The following is a 12406-nucleotide window of genomic DNA, read 5'->3' as shown; positions in this document are numbered from 1 at the left end:
GCTGAAAGCCAGATTCCTGGCAGCCTTCACACTCCCAGCTGTCCTGGCAACTCTGCCTCCTCCAAAAGTGACAACAACTCTGTCAGCCAGCAGGAAGCAATATGAGGAGGAGAGTGATGAAGAGGAGTGGCAGAGTGAGAAGGAAGTGTCTGAGGAAGAGAGTTGTGAGGATGAATTACCAGGAGTACAGTTGGATTGGAGAGCTGGTGGTGAGCCTGGAGACAAGGATGCTGGTGCACTAAATCAGGTAAGACAGAGGTGCCAAGGGGCTAAAAGCAGAGTTCCTCCCAGATAAATATTGCCCTGGAATCCAGGGGTAACCCTCACTGTTCTTAAGTGTAGCAGAAATTTGCTCCAAATTTAGTTTGCAGCACTGTTTCCTACAGAACGTGCCAGGAAATTATGCAGCTCAGACTTGGATTTTAACTCCCAGTGGCTCCAAATTAAATGAACAAAACACTAATGAAGGTGAATAAACACAGTAAATGACTGTTTGTCTAGAAAGGTGGCAAAGCTGCCTAAAATTCAGAGCTTTCCCAGCAGGTATTTCTGTTTGGCTCTGGGTTTGGGGTCTAGGCCAAGCTCAATGCTCCAAAAGTCACCAGCAGTTCATCCCTGCCTGAACTGCTCACCTTACTGCCCACCCCTTTCCCGTGGCATCTTCCAGGCTCCTTCCCATTCCTTTGTTTAAGGCTATAGCCAGGAGGTTTTCCTGGTGGTTTTCCAAGAAAAGTTTGTGGTAGGTGTGTGTTTCATGAGAAATCAGGAGCTGGTGCTGACCTATGTTGTTTGGGGCTCTGTCTGGTTCCAGCAGTGGGAGCTAAAGTGTCACTTGTACCAGGCACCCAACCTCTACCAAATGCTTGTGCCCAGAGCCTCTGTCATGGGCAGTTGTGCCCAGACACAACCAACAGCAGGAACTACTCTTGGGTAGCAGAAACAGGAGGAAATTTCAGTGTTGACTGAAGGTTTTGCTTTGAAAACTATGTGATTTTGTTTGTTCTGTCACTGGTGGTAGAATACTGTCCCATGTTCCATTTTGAGGGCAAATGGCAGATTGTTCTAAAATAAAAAGATGTCTGAAGGGTTGTTTGGAATTCTGCTAAGCCTCACAATGCTGATCATCTGCTTCTGTTGCAGGGCCTGAGGGCTGGAGAGAACTCTGCACAGTCTGCCTTGGAGTCCTGCACTGATGGGGCTGATGCCAGTGCTCCTCAAGTCAGGAGGAGTGCTCGCTGCAGGAAGAAAAGGAGGAGGATGTGAGAAGGAAATGTGTTAGTAGCTACTCACTGATCTGTATTTCTTGCCTGAGATGAGAACTGAACCACATTTTTCTGTGGTTCAGGCAGACAATGAATCATGACCCCAGGAAAGACTGAAATTGTCTCTGCTCTTGTCCTCTGAGGACACAGAGTTCTACAGTCACCATTAATCATAGCCTAAGGCTGACACTTGTCTTTCACTGACGTCTGTGGGATAAAATGACATACAAAAGTCATGAAGTTCTACCATTTAGGAACCTTTTAGTCCATACACTCTCTGCTAGTATTGTCCTGAGCTGGTAGAGCTTGGCTGCCAGTGGCTGCCTCACTGGAATTTGTCTTTAACACTTCATCTGTTTCCCTGTGAGGGTGGTGAGACACTGGCACAGGTTGCCCAGGGAGGCTGTGACTGCCCCAACCCTGGCAGTGTTCAGAGCCAGGTTGGCTAAAGCCTTGAACAATCTGCTCTGGTGGGAGATGTCCCTGCCCAGGGCAGGGAGTTGGAGCTGGATGATCTCTGAGCTCCATTCCAACCCCTTAACATGCTATGATAAACTCTTTGAACCACTTTGTGGTGTTTGGGTTTTTTTCCGCCCTATATGACTTCATTTCTCTACGGGTATAACAGGTTTCTGTAGGATTCAAGTGTGATGTCTTAGTATCTGTTGAGGCTTTTAGGGTTTTTCTTTAAAATTCATGTTGGAAACTGCAAAAGGGCAACTTGTCTCTAAAAATACTGTGAGTGACAGGAGCTGTCTGTGCTTTGTTCCAGGGGTCACTGAATAAGCTCTGCCTTCCCACGTGGCAGGAGGAGATACTCTTTGCACTGTTCACTTTCATCACTTCACCACACCAACCAGACAGACCTGGGGAAGAGGAAAATGGCTTGGACTGGTGTTCCCAACACAACCCATAGGCATGGTGCAAACAATGTAGGAAAATGGCTGGAGAGAAATCCTTCAGGCATGGACCAATTCTGCTCTCTCAAACTCTCACCTGCCATAGAAACCAGGGGAGCAGATTGCTGCAGATTTGGAGAATCTAGCAATGCTGGTTATTTATTTCCTTTTTGTGTTAGCCCCTATTTATCTTAACATTTATCCATGTTCAGAATCTGTTGTTAATTGGGTGTTTTTAGTGTTGTGCCAGTGGCTTTGCTTGCTAACTGAATCCTGCTGGATAAGCAGCAGATTAATTTTGTATCAAAATGAGTCTGGAGTATTTGTTGAAATACAGATGTTTTATTTTTCTCACTTAAAAAAAAATAGTGCTGTATTCTGTGTGTTTTTTGTTCCTGGTAAATAGTGCTTTTAATAATGTGTGTATGAGTGTGATTGCTAATGAGGAAAATGAAGTTTGCAAGCTGCATGAAACCCAGGGAGAATGTGGGAAATGAATATTCATGTGGCTAAAAATGCAGGATTGAAGTAGGTTTGGATTCTTTCTTGATGCTTCCACAGTCTGCCCTGTACAGACATCAGCAAGTCACTTAAGAAAAACTTGTTTCTTCATTTATAAACAACAATTTTCTGTGTCACAGAGAGGTACAAGGCTAGCTGAGGCAAAGCTGATAAAATCTAGTGGCAAAGTGCTGTGAAGCTTCATTCCCCTGCACTAAGCTCCCCCTGAGGGTAGAGGTGAGTTGTGTTGTTTCAGCTCAGGGGGACAGTGGGTGCCAATGCTGCTGTAAATGGGTGTCAAGACATTATGGAGTAACAGGGATGATTGTGGATACTTTTGCAGTGTCCTCTGGTTTCCATAAGCAGAGGTTACATTTTCCCAAGACATTCAGCTGGGGCAGAAGCTGCTGAACAGCTCTGGGTGCTGCTCACAGCACTTTAGGGTGCTGCTCCCAGCAGTTTTGGGTGCTATCCACAGGCTCTTACAGGGAGGCACTGGAAGCAAAGGTGATCTGTGCTCTCAGTGAGGGTTCTCCTTTGCAAATGCTGCTCGGGAGATTCCCTTGCAATCTGTGGAAAACCTGTATAAGAATCTTCGTCCTTTTTCAGGATTAAACTGTCACTGTACAACACAAACCAGGTTGGTCAATTAGCAGACACTGATTATCCTCAGCAAAGGCACAGCAAACACAGGTACTGTAGCTTTTCTTAATGTAAAGCTAATTTCATGCCTAACAAGAAGCACAGGCTGAAAGAATCCCTGAGCATCTCTGCCCCACTCCTAATGATAACATGGAAAAGCTCTCCACAAACTTAGCAAGCAGAACAAAGAGTGGAGTGGGAAGCTAATGGGAATATGTGTCATGCTGCCATGGCATCGGAGCCTGTGTGTTCTTGAGGCTTTTCTAAGACTGAGTTCTTGTTGCAGCTCCAGGACTGGGGGAAGGTGGGGAGGCAGGCACAGGTCTCATGCTGATGCTCAGCATCCTCCCAGTGCTGCTGCTGCACTGCACTTTCTTTGTATTGCTGCCAGAGCCACAGCCTGTGATTTGGAAATCGTGGGTTATGTTCTTTGCTCTGCCAGGACTATCTTTCCCTCAAAATACTGAGTTGTCATCGTTGTACTTGAGGACATCCAAAATTAGAGGCATCATTATAGAAATCATTCTTTTCAGCTCAGTGAGTCCTTGCTGCCACCTGCTCTCCTGGTTATACAAGTTAACAACTAGAAGGCCCTGGAACATCCTCTTTCTTCTAACTGTGGCTTATTTTGTCCCCTGAAATCAGCTGCACAGACCTGTGCCTGTGACTTTTTGACCACCACACAAGGAAAATCTCTGCACCTCTGCAGCTACTTCAGTGGCACAGATTGGAAAACAAAGCCAGAATCAACCTAAAATCACTCTGTGTGTGTTGCTGCTGACTCACAATGCCACTACCATTTTTCTCCTCCCTCATCACCCATTCTGGTTCCCCTTTTGTCTCTTGTTTTCCTCCCCTCCCTTTTCCCATCTCGGAGTATAGCTGAGTAGTTTCCCCTTTTCTCTCTTCTCAAACCAGTTTTCTTCCTGGAATGAGCTTTGCCCTAGACAGAATATAAAGGGAGGCTGCACCCAAGGCAAGTTTTCTCAGAGCCAGGACACAGGAGGGGAAACAAGGAGACTTTTGTGACTGCATAGGCTCAGGTTGGTCCATGTAATGCAGAATGGTTTGTATGAACAGGGAAAACATTTATTTTACAGCTCTGATGTAAGGATGGAGGTTCAGCAACCAGCAAAGGCATTTCTGGTAACCTGCTGCTGTTTGTAAGTATAAATAGCTGAAGCTGCACAGGAGGAATCTCTGAGGTTGATGTCAGGGTTTGCTGGTGCTGATTTTTACCTCTGGGTATACAGTGGAAGTCACTGAGAGCTGTGTATGGATAAGGTACAGCATGCAGAAAAATCTTTGTCTGGTTACAGGTGAACACAGCAAAGGCTGTTGAGAGAGGGCTCAGAGTCTGACTGTTTTCTGGTGGGGTTTTTTTCAGACAGGACACCAGTACTCCCTGATACTTCTCAGCACCAACATGTTGGAAGAAGATAACGATGAGATCTGTTGGAATAACCTGGAGAACTTCCGAGTGAAGCTGATCTCTGTGATAGACCCTTCCCGTATAACTCCCTACCTGAGGCAGTGCAGGGTGATCAGCCCTGATGATGAGGAGCAGATCCTCAACGACCCCAGCCTGGTCATGCGTAAGAGGAAGGCAGGTGGGTGCAGCCAGGGATGCTCCTGTGCTCTGTCAGCTCTTGGAGCAGATTGGAACAGTTGAAATATTTCTGTTTACTTACAGTTGGGTTAGGATTGTCCTGGGGGATTTGATCTTTTCTATGTGGACCAAGTGGAGCTATTTTTTGTTATGTTGGAAATAGGTAAAGACATAAGTGACTGAATAGAATATCCTGTGGTTTCAGGTGTTCTTCTGGACATCCTCCAGCGAACAGGACACAAAGGCTTTGAGGCATTTATGGAGAGTCTTGAGCTTTATTATCCACAGCTGTACAAGAAGATAACGGGCAAGGAGCCCAGCAGGGTTTTCTCCATGATTATAGGTGATGTGTTCTGTTCTCACAAACAGAAAGGGTTCTGGGAAGAAAAGGTTTGGAAGGGAAGAACCAGCCTGGTGTCTCAGGCTGGGATGGGGAGGGTGGAGGAGGAAGCAGAAGGATCAATTCTTCCTTCTGCCTGTTCTGTCAGTGAGGAAGGCACAGAGCAGGGTGGAAACAGCAGGGATGACCTGATCACACCTCTTCGGGGCTGGTGTGTGGCATGGGCTGATCCCAAGCTGCAGTGAGGAGTGTGGGGAACCTATGCTGTGTCTGGGAGCAGCCAGGCCAGCAGTGGCTGACACCTGCCCCCCCAAACAGACAGTGCAGGGGAGTCTGGGCTGAGCCAGCTCCTGATGAACGAGATCATGAAGCTGCAGAGTGTGGTGCAGGAGGAGCGGCGCAAGGCACAGGAGCTCACGGTGTGGCTGCACGCCAAGGAGGACACCATCAGGGAGATGTGGGTGAGGGACAGCCTGCTAAAGAAGCACCAGGAGCGTGCACAGAAGATGAAGGAGGAGAGGGATAGCCTGAGCAAGGAGCTGAGGAAGTGCAAGGATGAGAACTACAACCTGGCAATGAGCTATGCCAAGCAGAGCGAGGAGAAGAGCACGGCCCTCATGAAGAACCGGGACCTGATCCTAGAGGTCAGTCACACATTTCTCCAGCTTCTTCCTTCTTACCTGATCCCTGATCCTAGAGGTCAGTCACACATCTCTCCAGCTTCTTCCTTCTTTCCTGATCCCTGGAAGGCTGTGCACCAGCCTCATCTTTGCCCAGGATGGGCTGGATCAGTCCAGCATGAAGTACTGAGCACCTTCTCTAGCAAATGGCATGACTTGGTGGTCCCTAGCTCAGCCCTGTAGGCCCACAAGTTGTGCTGTGAGGACTTAACAGTCCTCCCTTCCTTCAAAGCTGCTCTCAAAACAGCACAGCAACAGCACATTGTATGTGTTAGCACACAGGCAGGACTCTGGTTCCCAGAGCACCAAATCCCCTGAGGAAAACAGAGCTGGGAAGAAACTTGCCCCATGTTTGTCCAGGGAACTGCTTTTGCAGGTCAGAATTTTCTCCCCACTCCTGATGAGCTCTGAACCTTCTTGTAGATTGATCACTTGAAGCACAGCCTGATGAAGGCTGAGGATGACTGCAAGCTAGAGCGTAAGCACACCATGAAGCTGAAACATGCCATAGAGCAGCGCCCGAGCCACGAGGTGGTGTGGGAGATCCAGCAGGAGAAGGAGTTGCTCTTGGCCAAGAACCAGGAGCTGGAGAACACTCTCCAGGTTGGTGGGGTGGGTGAAGATGGACTGGGGAGAAGTGATTAGCAGTGGGATTGCAGTGAGGATTCCGTGGGTCTTGTTCTCCCAAGTCAAACAGAGCACTGTGGGGGGAAGAGTTGACATGGAGTTAGATGGTGGCTGTTACCTTACTTTTTCCTTTGTCCAGCAGGTTGCCAGGGAACAGAATTTGGAGAAGAGCCTCTCCAAGGAGACTGTGGAGAATGACTCCAGCCAGCTGCTGGAGGAACGTCGAGAGCTGGTGAACACCATTTACAGCCTGCGCAAGGAGCTGCGGCGAGCTGAGGTGCTCCAGGACAAAGTATGTGATGTGCAAACTCCTGCTGAGGGTCTGTGGGTCAGACAGGCAGGTGAGGCACCTGAAGTGCCCTGTCCTGCCTGTGGAGCAGAGCAGCTGCTCAGCAGAAATCCTTCAGTGTCTGTGTTTGTTGGGAAAAGGCAGGTTAATATTTTAGTGTCAGTGTTAGGGAACAACTCAGACTGTTAAGGTCTTGGCCAGAGCAGGAGGGGTGAGAGTCCAGCTCAGGTTCTGCCCACGAGCAAGTGCTTTTGGCCTTGTCTCCACAGTATGCAGAGGAAAAAGAGATGCTTGAGCTCCAGTGCACATCCCTGAGGAAGGACTCCCAGATGTACAGGAAGCGGATTGAGGCTGTGCTGCAGCAGATGGAGGAAGTGGTGTCAGAAAGAGACCAGGTGGGAAGCACTCCTCGTGGAATGCTGCTTGGGGTGGGCACACACTGCTGTGTGATGTGCCACGTGTTGTCCCTTTCTCCAGGCTCTGCTGACCCGGGAGCAGTTCCACATGCAGTACTCCAAGAGCCTGGTGGAGAGGGATGCTTACCGCAAGCAGATCCGGGAGCTGGGGGAGAGGTGTGATGAAATGCAGCTGCAGCTCTTCCAGAAGGAGACCCAGTTACTGGCCACTGAAGCCAAGCTGAAAAGGTTGCAGCTGGAGCTGCCCACACTGGTATGGCTGTGGGGATGTCACCCCTGTGGTGGTTTGGGAGGCTGAGCATGGGCACAGAGTGTGGCTGTGCCGACACCTTGGCCCTGACCAGCTCCAGTGCAGCAGGCAGTGACCTCCTGCTTGGATAACCATGAGAATGAATTAAAACCATTGCCATTCTCTATGAGAGAATTAAAGACATGATGGTTGCCTCACCCTGGCTAAGGCATGGATAAGCTGGAGGCCACCTCTGTGTGTGTTTGGAGCATTTCCAAAGGTGATAAAGGGAACCTCAACCATTAAGTCTGTTTGGAACTCTGTTTAGAAACTCTGTGTGAGCCATTTGGGTGAAATGGGGAACAGGGTGTAAAGGTGCTAAATTTTTTGGAACTAAATTAGCAATACAGGGGGGTTTAATTAATACGTGTGCTTTCTCCAAGGGGCCAGACAGGAGTGTAGGAGGCAGGAAGTCCACACTTCTCTGTTTTCTGGAGCTCTCAGTCTCCTGTATGTCTTCTTGCTGCCACTTCCTTGCTTATAAGAAGTGATTAATTCATTCTGGTTTTGTTTCAGACCTCTGACCTGGATGATGCATCCTCCAGAGATTCCCAGGAAGTGAATGGGGTGCCTTGTTTACTTTTTACTTTATTCTGGGATGGTTTCATATTTCTCAGTTCCCCAAGTATCAGCAGTTTCTGATCCACGGCTCATTTCAGTGACATCAAAAACTACAGAAGCAGCAAAACAGTGATGGAATCTCCCTATGTCCTGAGGTTTCTAAGTGTAGGACAGACTTCTGGCATTAGTCAGCAAGATCCACTGAGTCTAAGCAAATCAATGGACTTGAATTATTTTGAATGGCTTCTAATTGCCTCTCCTGTGGGGGAACAAGCAAAAATAAGTCTTACCCTGGGGTCATCTGTAGTAAAGAGTGTCACTTAGTTCAAAACATCAGAGTGGGAGTGATTGTCACATTGGAGGCCAAAGGAGCTGAATCTCTTCATGGAGGATAAATCCATGAGTAAATCTGTAAGTTCTGGCTCACTCTGCTGTTTGCTGACAGCAATGTGCACCAGGGAAAGGTCAGTTCTGACATGTCCAGTTCATTGTATTCCTTTATCTGTTCCTACAGACTGACAGTTCTCATGTTCTTGCTCTGTTTCTGTCCCACAGCTTACTCTTCCTCACAGTCACCTGGATGAAGATACACAGCTGACTAAAAGTAAGGCTGTTCTTGGGAAACCAGAGTGGAGTTCTAGAGAGGATGGTCCAGTGTTTCAAAGGGAAAGGAAGACATTCCTGGGGTTTATTTTTAGCTGGTCTGACTGGGGACTCTGTTAAAGATGCCTTTCAGTGGGGTGTGCTAGGCACTCTAAGACCTCCTTGAGATGATTCCCTGTAAATTAAGACATTCTGCCACACACCATCCCTGTCACCTATACAAAGGAGAACTTGTCCCCAGGTGCTGGGAACAGGGAATGTTTTTAAAGCTTTTCAGAGAGAAGCAGTTCCCCAGGCTCTTTTTACCACATGGTCTCTAAAAGGGTCTTAGATATGGCTGAATGACCTGGGAAAAGTGTCATTAGACCATCCCAGGACCTCGAGTCTTTTCTTTGAGGTAATCTATCTCCTGCATTTGTCCAGCAAAAATCACCTGGTGCCTTTGAGAAATACTTCCTGGGTACCTTTCCCCCTGTCCCTCTGGCATTTGTGGCTTAGAACAGAACAAACATCCTGCCACTTCAGCTGGACCATGTGTCTTTCTCCAGGGATTTTCCCTCCCCTCTTCCCTTTTATGCTGCAGGCTGCTCTCACAAAAGCAGAACCATGTAGTGAGTGCTGTCACTGCTTCTGTTTCTGTGGCATCCCCAGTGGAAATGATTCAGCAGTGTGGAAAGGAATTCATAGGCCCCTCAGCCCTTGAAATTGTCTTTCAAAACAGGTTGAGAAAGGAAGGAAACTGACACAGTAGAAGAAATTTTCTGATTTGTTCTCCCGGAAGATCTAAATGATTTTTTCATTCATTGGGATGGGAGAGTTTTCCCAAAAGCTAAACAACACTAGGCCATAAAGACTTTTATTATTCTACCTTGCTTGGTTAAAAAAAAAAAAAGCATCACAACATCAGGAGTTTCACCCAAATATGGTCTGATGTGAAGTGCCTTGATGTGTACAACCTGGAGAACAGGGACAAATTATGGTTCAGATGGATTTCTTGTGACCTGATTCTTTTTTTAATGATGCTGAGCAGAGGTGCTGCTTGGCAAAGGTTTGTTTTGCGCCTGCATAAGCAGAAACTGAAAGCTCTGCCTGTTGCTGAGTGGGATGAGGAGCTCCATCAGCCTAAGCAAGACCCAGGGCTGGAGTGAGAGGAGAAATGCCTTGTGCATTGATCACAGGACCCTGAGCACTTGGGGTTGTTTTCAGTTCTGCTAGGCAGGTGTTGCATCACAGCTCTTCTGTCTGGTGAACTGGTGGAGGGAGAAGTGACTTCGCAGTGGCAACTCTGAGTAACACTGTGATTTTTTTCCATCTCTCAGAGGATTTCCCTGAAGGACAAAAGCAGGAACTCAGCACTCCAGAGAGCACTCTGCCCCCACAGTCACCACGTGTAAGAGACTCTTTGTGGGCTCACTAACTGGGGTTTGGGATCTTTAATGTTTTCACTGATGATGGATTGAGCAGCTTTTCAAAACCTGAGCACTGTGTGTGCAATTCACTCTCCAGGAAGGGTGAGCTCTGAATAGCAGAACACTTACGGTGGTTATTTCTCCATCTGTGCAGAGAAACTTCTCCTAATTACTTTCTGTCCTTCATCTTGAGGACTAGAGGGAATGGCCACAAGCTGAGACAGAGAAGATTCAGATTACATGTTAGGAAAAATGTTTTCCCTGTTAGGTTGGTCAGGCAGTGGAATATTGCCCAGGGAGGTGGTGGAGTCACCATCCCTGGAGGTGTTAAGAGGTGTTTGGATCTGGCACTGGAGGAGATGGTTCAGGGGTTCCAGCAGTGACAGGTTAATGGTTGGACTCAATGATCTTAGAGATCTCTTCCAACCCTGATGATTCTATGATCTCTGTGTGGATATTTTTTAGTTTAACTGTCTCCAGGATTACTATTGGTACAGGAAACAGAATCCCAAATTTATCAATGTGAGGGAATAGAGATGGTAAAACTCTAGGCATACCCATCCTGCACACACAGCAAGGGACAGCCCAGACATGAACACGCAGTGCTTAATTCTGCAGGCCCAAGCAGATGCAGGAAGCTACCTGGGGCTAACTCTGATCAGATCTTTGAGGGAATCCAGTTGACATTTGTTTGGATGTTTTTCTTGCAGTTCAAGGAGTGTGGCTTAGCCCCCGAGGAGGCTGCAGACAAGGAGAGGAGGAGGATGAAGGACTGTTTCGAGCGTTACCGAAGGTCTGGGCTGCAGTGAGCAGGGCTAACCTACCCCAACCCTGTGTCTCAGCTGCTGGGCTGGTTATATTCCCCCTTTCCTCTCCATTCCCTGTCCCCAAGCTTCATTTTGGAAGCCATAAAACCAAAACCAAAATGGACTGAGACATACTAAACATCCCCCTGAACTCTCCACAGCATGGAAATGCTGCTTGTTTGCAGGAAAGAGCTTCTGAAAATGATATGTCTAGTCTTGTTTGCAGGAAAAGAGCAGTGAGGAGAGCACCAAAGGAGCGACAACATGAGGCTGACTGGGAGAACACCACGGGCAGTGACAACACTGACACTGAGGGCTCCTGAGAGAGGGACAACACCAGCACAGAGAGCTCCTGAGGGACAACACCTGCACTGTGAAAGCTCCTGAGGGACAACACCAACACAGAGCTCCTGAGAGAGGGACACCAGTACAGAGATCTCCTGAGGGACAACACTAACACAGAGAACTCCTGCATTCCCTGTCCCCAAGCTTCATTTTGGAAGCCATAAAACCAAAACCAAAATGGACTGAGACATACTAAACATCCCCCTGAACTCTCCACAGCATGGAAATGCTGCTTGTTTGCAGGAAAGAGCTTCTGAAAATGATATGTCTAGTCTTGTTTGCAGGAAAAGAGCAGTGAGGAGAGCACCAAAGGAGCGACAACATGAGGCTGACTGGGAGAACACCACGGGCAGTGACAACACTGACACTGAGGGCTCCTGAGAGAGGGACAACACCAGCACAGAGAGCTCCTGAGGGACAACACCAACACAGAGAGCTCCTAAGAGAGGGACAACACCTGCACTGTGAGGGCTCCTGAGACAGGGACAACACCAACACAGAGAACTCTTGAGAGGGATAGCATGGACACTGAGGGCTCCTGAGAGAGGGACAACAGTGGCAGTGACAACACCAACACCAGCAGCAACACCACCCAGGGCTGCTGAGAAGGGACAATGTGGGCACTGCAGAGTGCTGAGAGCAGGAGCCGAACTGCGAGCATCTTTTGAATTTCACTCTCAAGGGACTACTCAGATTTTACAGCCACGGAAGGTTAATGTGCGTGACACGACACGACTTGGCGCTGAGCTCTGCTAGGCAGTAATAAACAGCAGCAAACAGCTGCGGTCTGTGCCTGCCCACACCCAACATGGCCAGCGCCGCCTCTTCCTCCTCCTCTTCCTCCTCCTCCGCCGTGTGCGGCTGCGCCACGCGGGGACAGGCGGGGCGGGAGCTCCGTGCGGGCCGCGACCGACCCGGGACTGCTGTACCGAGAGGTTTGTCCCATCGCCACTGCCCCGGGGCTGATGCAGCGAAAGGTTTGCCCCATCGCCACTGCTCTGGGGCTGCTGCACCGACAGCTTTGCAGCATCACCACTGCCCCAGGGCTGCGGTACCACTCGCCTTGCCCCATCACCACTGCCCTGGGTCTGATGCACCGACAGGTTTGCCGTGTTGCCACTGCCCTCG

General features: G+C 48.6%; 3 protein-coding genes across 3 annotated transcripts in view; all 3 read left to right on the top strand.

Moving 5' to 3' along the window:
- Window positions 1-1263, top strand: part of SNAPC4 (small nuclear RNA activating complex, polypeptide 4, 190kDa) — a 12379-nt gene extending 11116 nt beyond the window's left edge. The window contains exons 19-20 of the mRNA XM_009077555.1: window positions 1-247; window positions 1141-1263. The exon at window positions 1-247 is cut by the window's left edge and continues 1843 nt beyond it. Of these exons, the coding sequence (XP_009075803.1) occupies window positions 1-247; window positions 1141-1263 (370 nt within the window). The remainder of the gene's footprint in view (window positions 248-1140) is intronic.
- Window positions 1264-4730: 3467 nt separating this feature from the next.
- On the top strand, window positions 4731-11256 carry CARD9 (caspase recruitment domain family, member 9). The gene is made up of 12 exons (XM_009077553.1): window positions 4731-4914; window positions 5119-5256; window positions 5572-5897; window positions 6357-6536; window positions 6700-6852; window positions 7119-7244; window positions 7327-7518; window positions 8071-8112; window positions 8671-8719; window positions 10038-10108; window positions 10838-10920; window positions 11160-11256. Exons 1-12 carry the CDS (start codon window positions 4731-4733, stop codon window positions 11254-11256), a joined length of 1641 nt encoding a protein of 546 aa, XP_009075801.1.
- Window positions 11257-12086: 830 nt separating this feature from the next.
- DNLZ (DNL-type zinc finger) overlaps window positions 12087-12406 on the top strand; it is a 2760-nt gene continuing 2440 nt past the window's right edge. Inside the window, exon 1 of the mRNA XM_009077554.1 lies at window positions 12087-12203. Within this exon, the coding sequence (XP_009075802.1) occupies window positions 12087-12203 (117 nt within the window). The remainder of the gene's footprint in view (window positions 12204-12406) is intronic.

Source organism: Acanthisitta chloris, unplaced genomic scaffold (genome assembly GCF_000695815.1).
Source record: "Acanthisitta chloris isolate BGI_N310 unplaced genomic scaffold, ASM69581v1 scaffold17826, whole genome shotgun sequence".
Lineage (NCBI taxonomy): Eukaryota > Metazoa > Chordata > Aves > Passeriformes > Acanthisittidae > Acanthisitta > Acanthisitta chloris.
Note: the sequence above shows the minus strand (reverse complement) of the source record. Positions and strands in the feature narration are given on the sequence as shown.

Bases quoted from the DNA above. Each gene is read 5' to 3' on its own strand.
- CARD9 (XM_009077553.1), top strand. From the start codon at position 4,731: ATGTTGGAAGAAGATAACGATGAGATCTGTTGGAATAACCTGGAGAAC. The intron at 5,898-6,356 runs GTCAGTCACACA...ACCTTCTTGTAG, and splicing joins ACCGGGACCTGATCCTAGAG to ATTGATCACTTGAAGCACAG. The intron at 7,245-7,326 runs GTGGGAAGCACT...CCCTTTCTCCAG, and splicing joins TGGTGTCAGAAAGAGACCAG to GCTCTGCTGACCCGGGAGCA.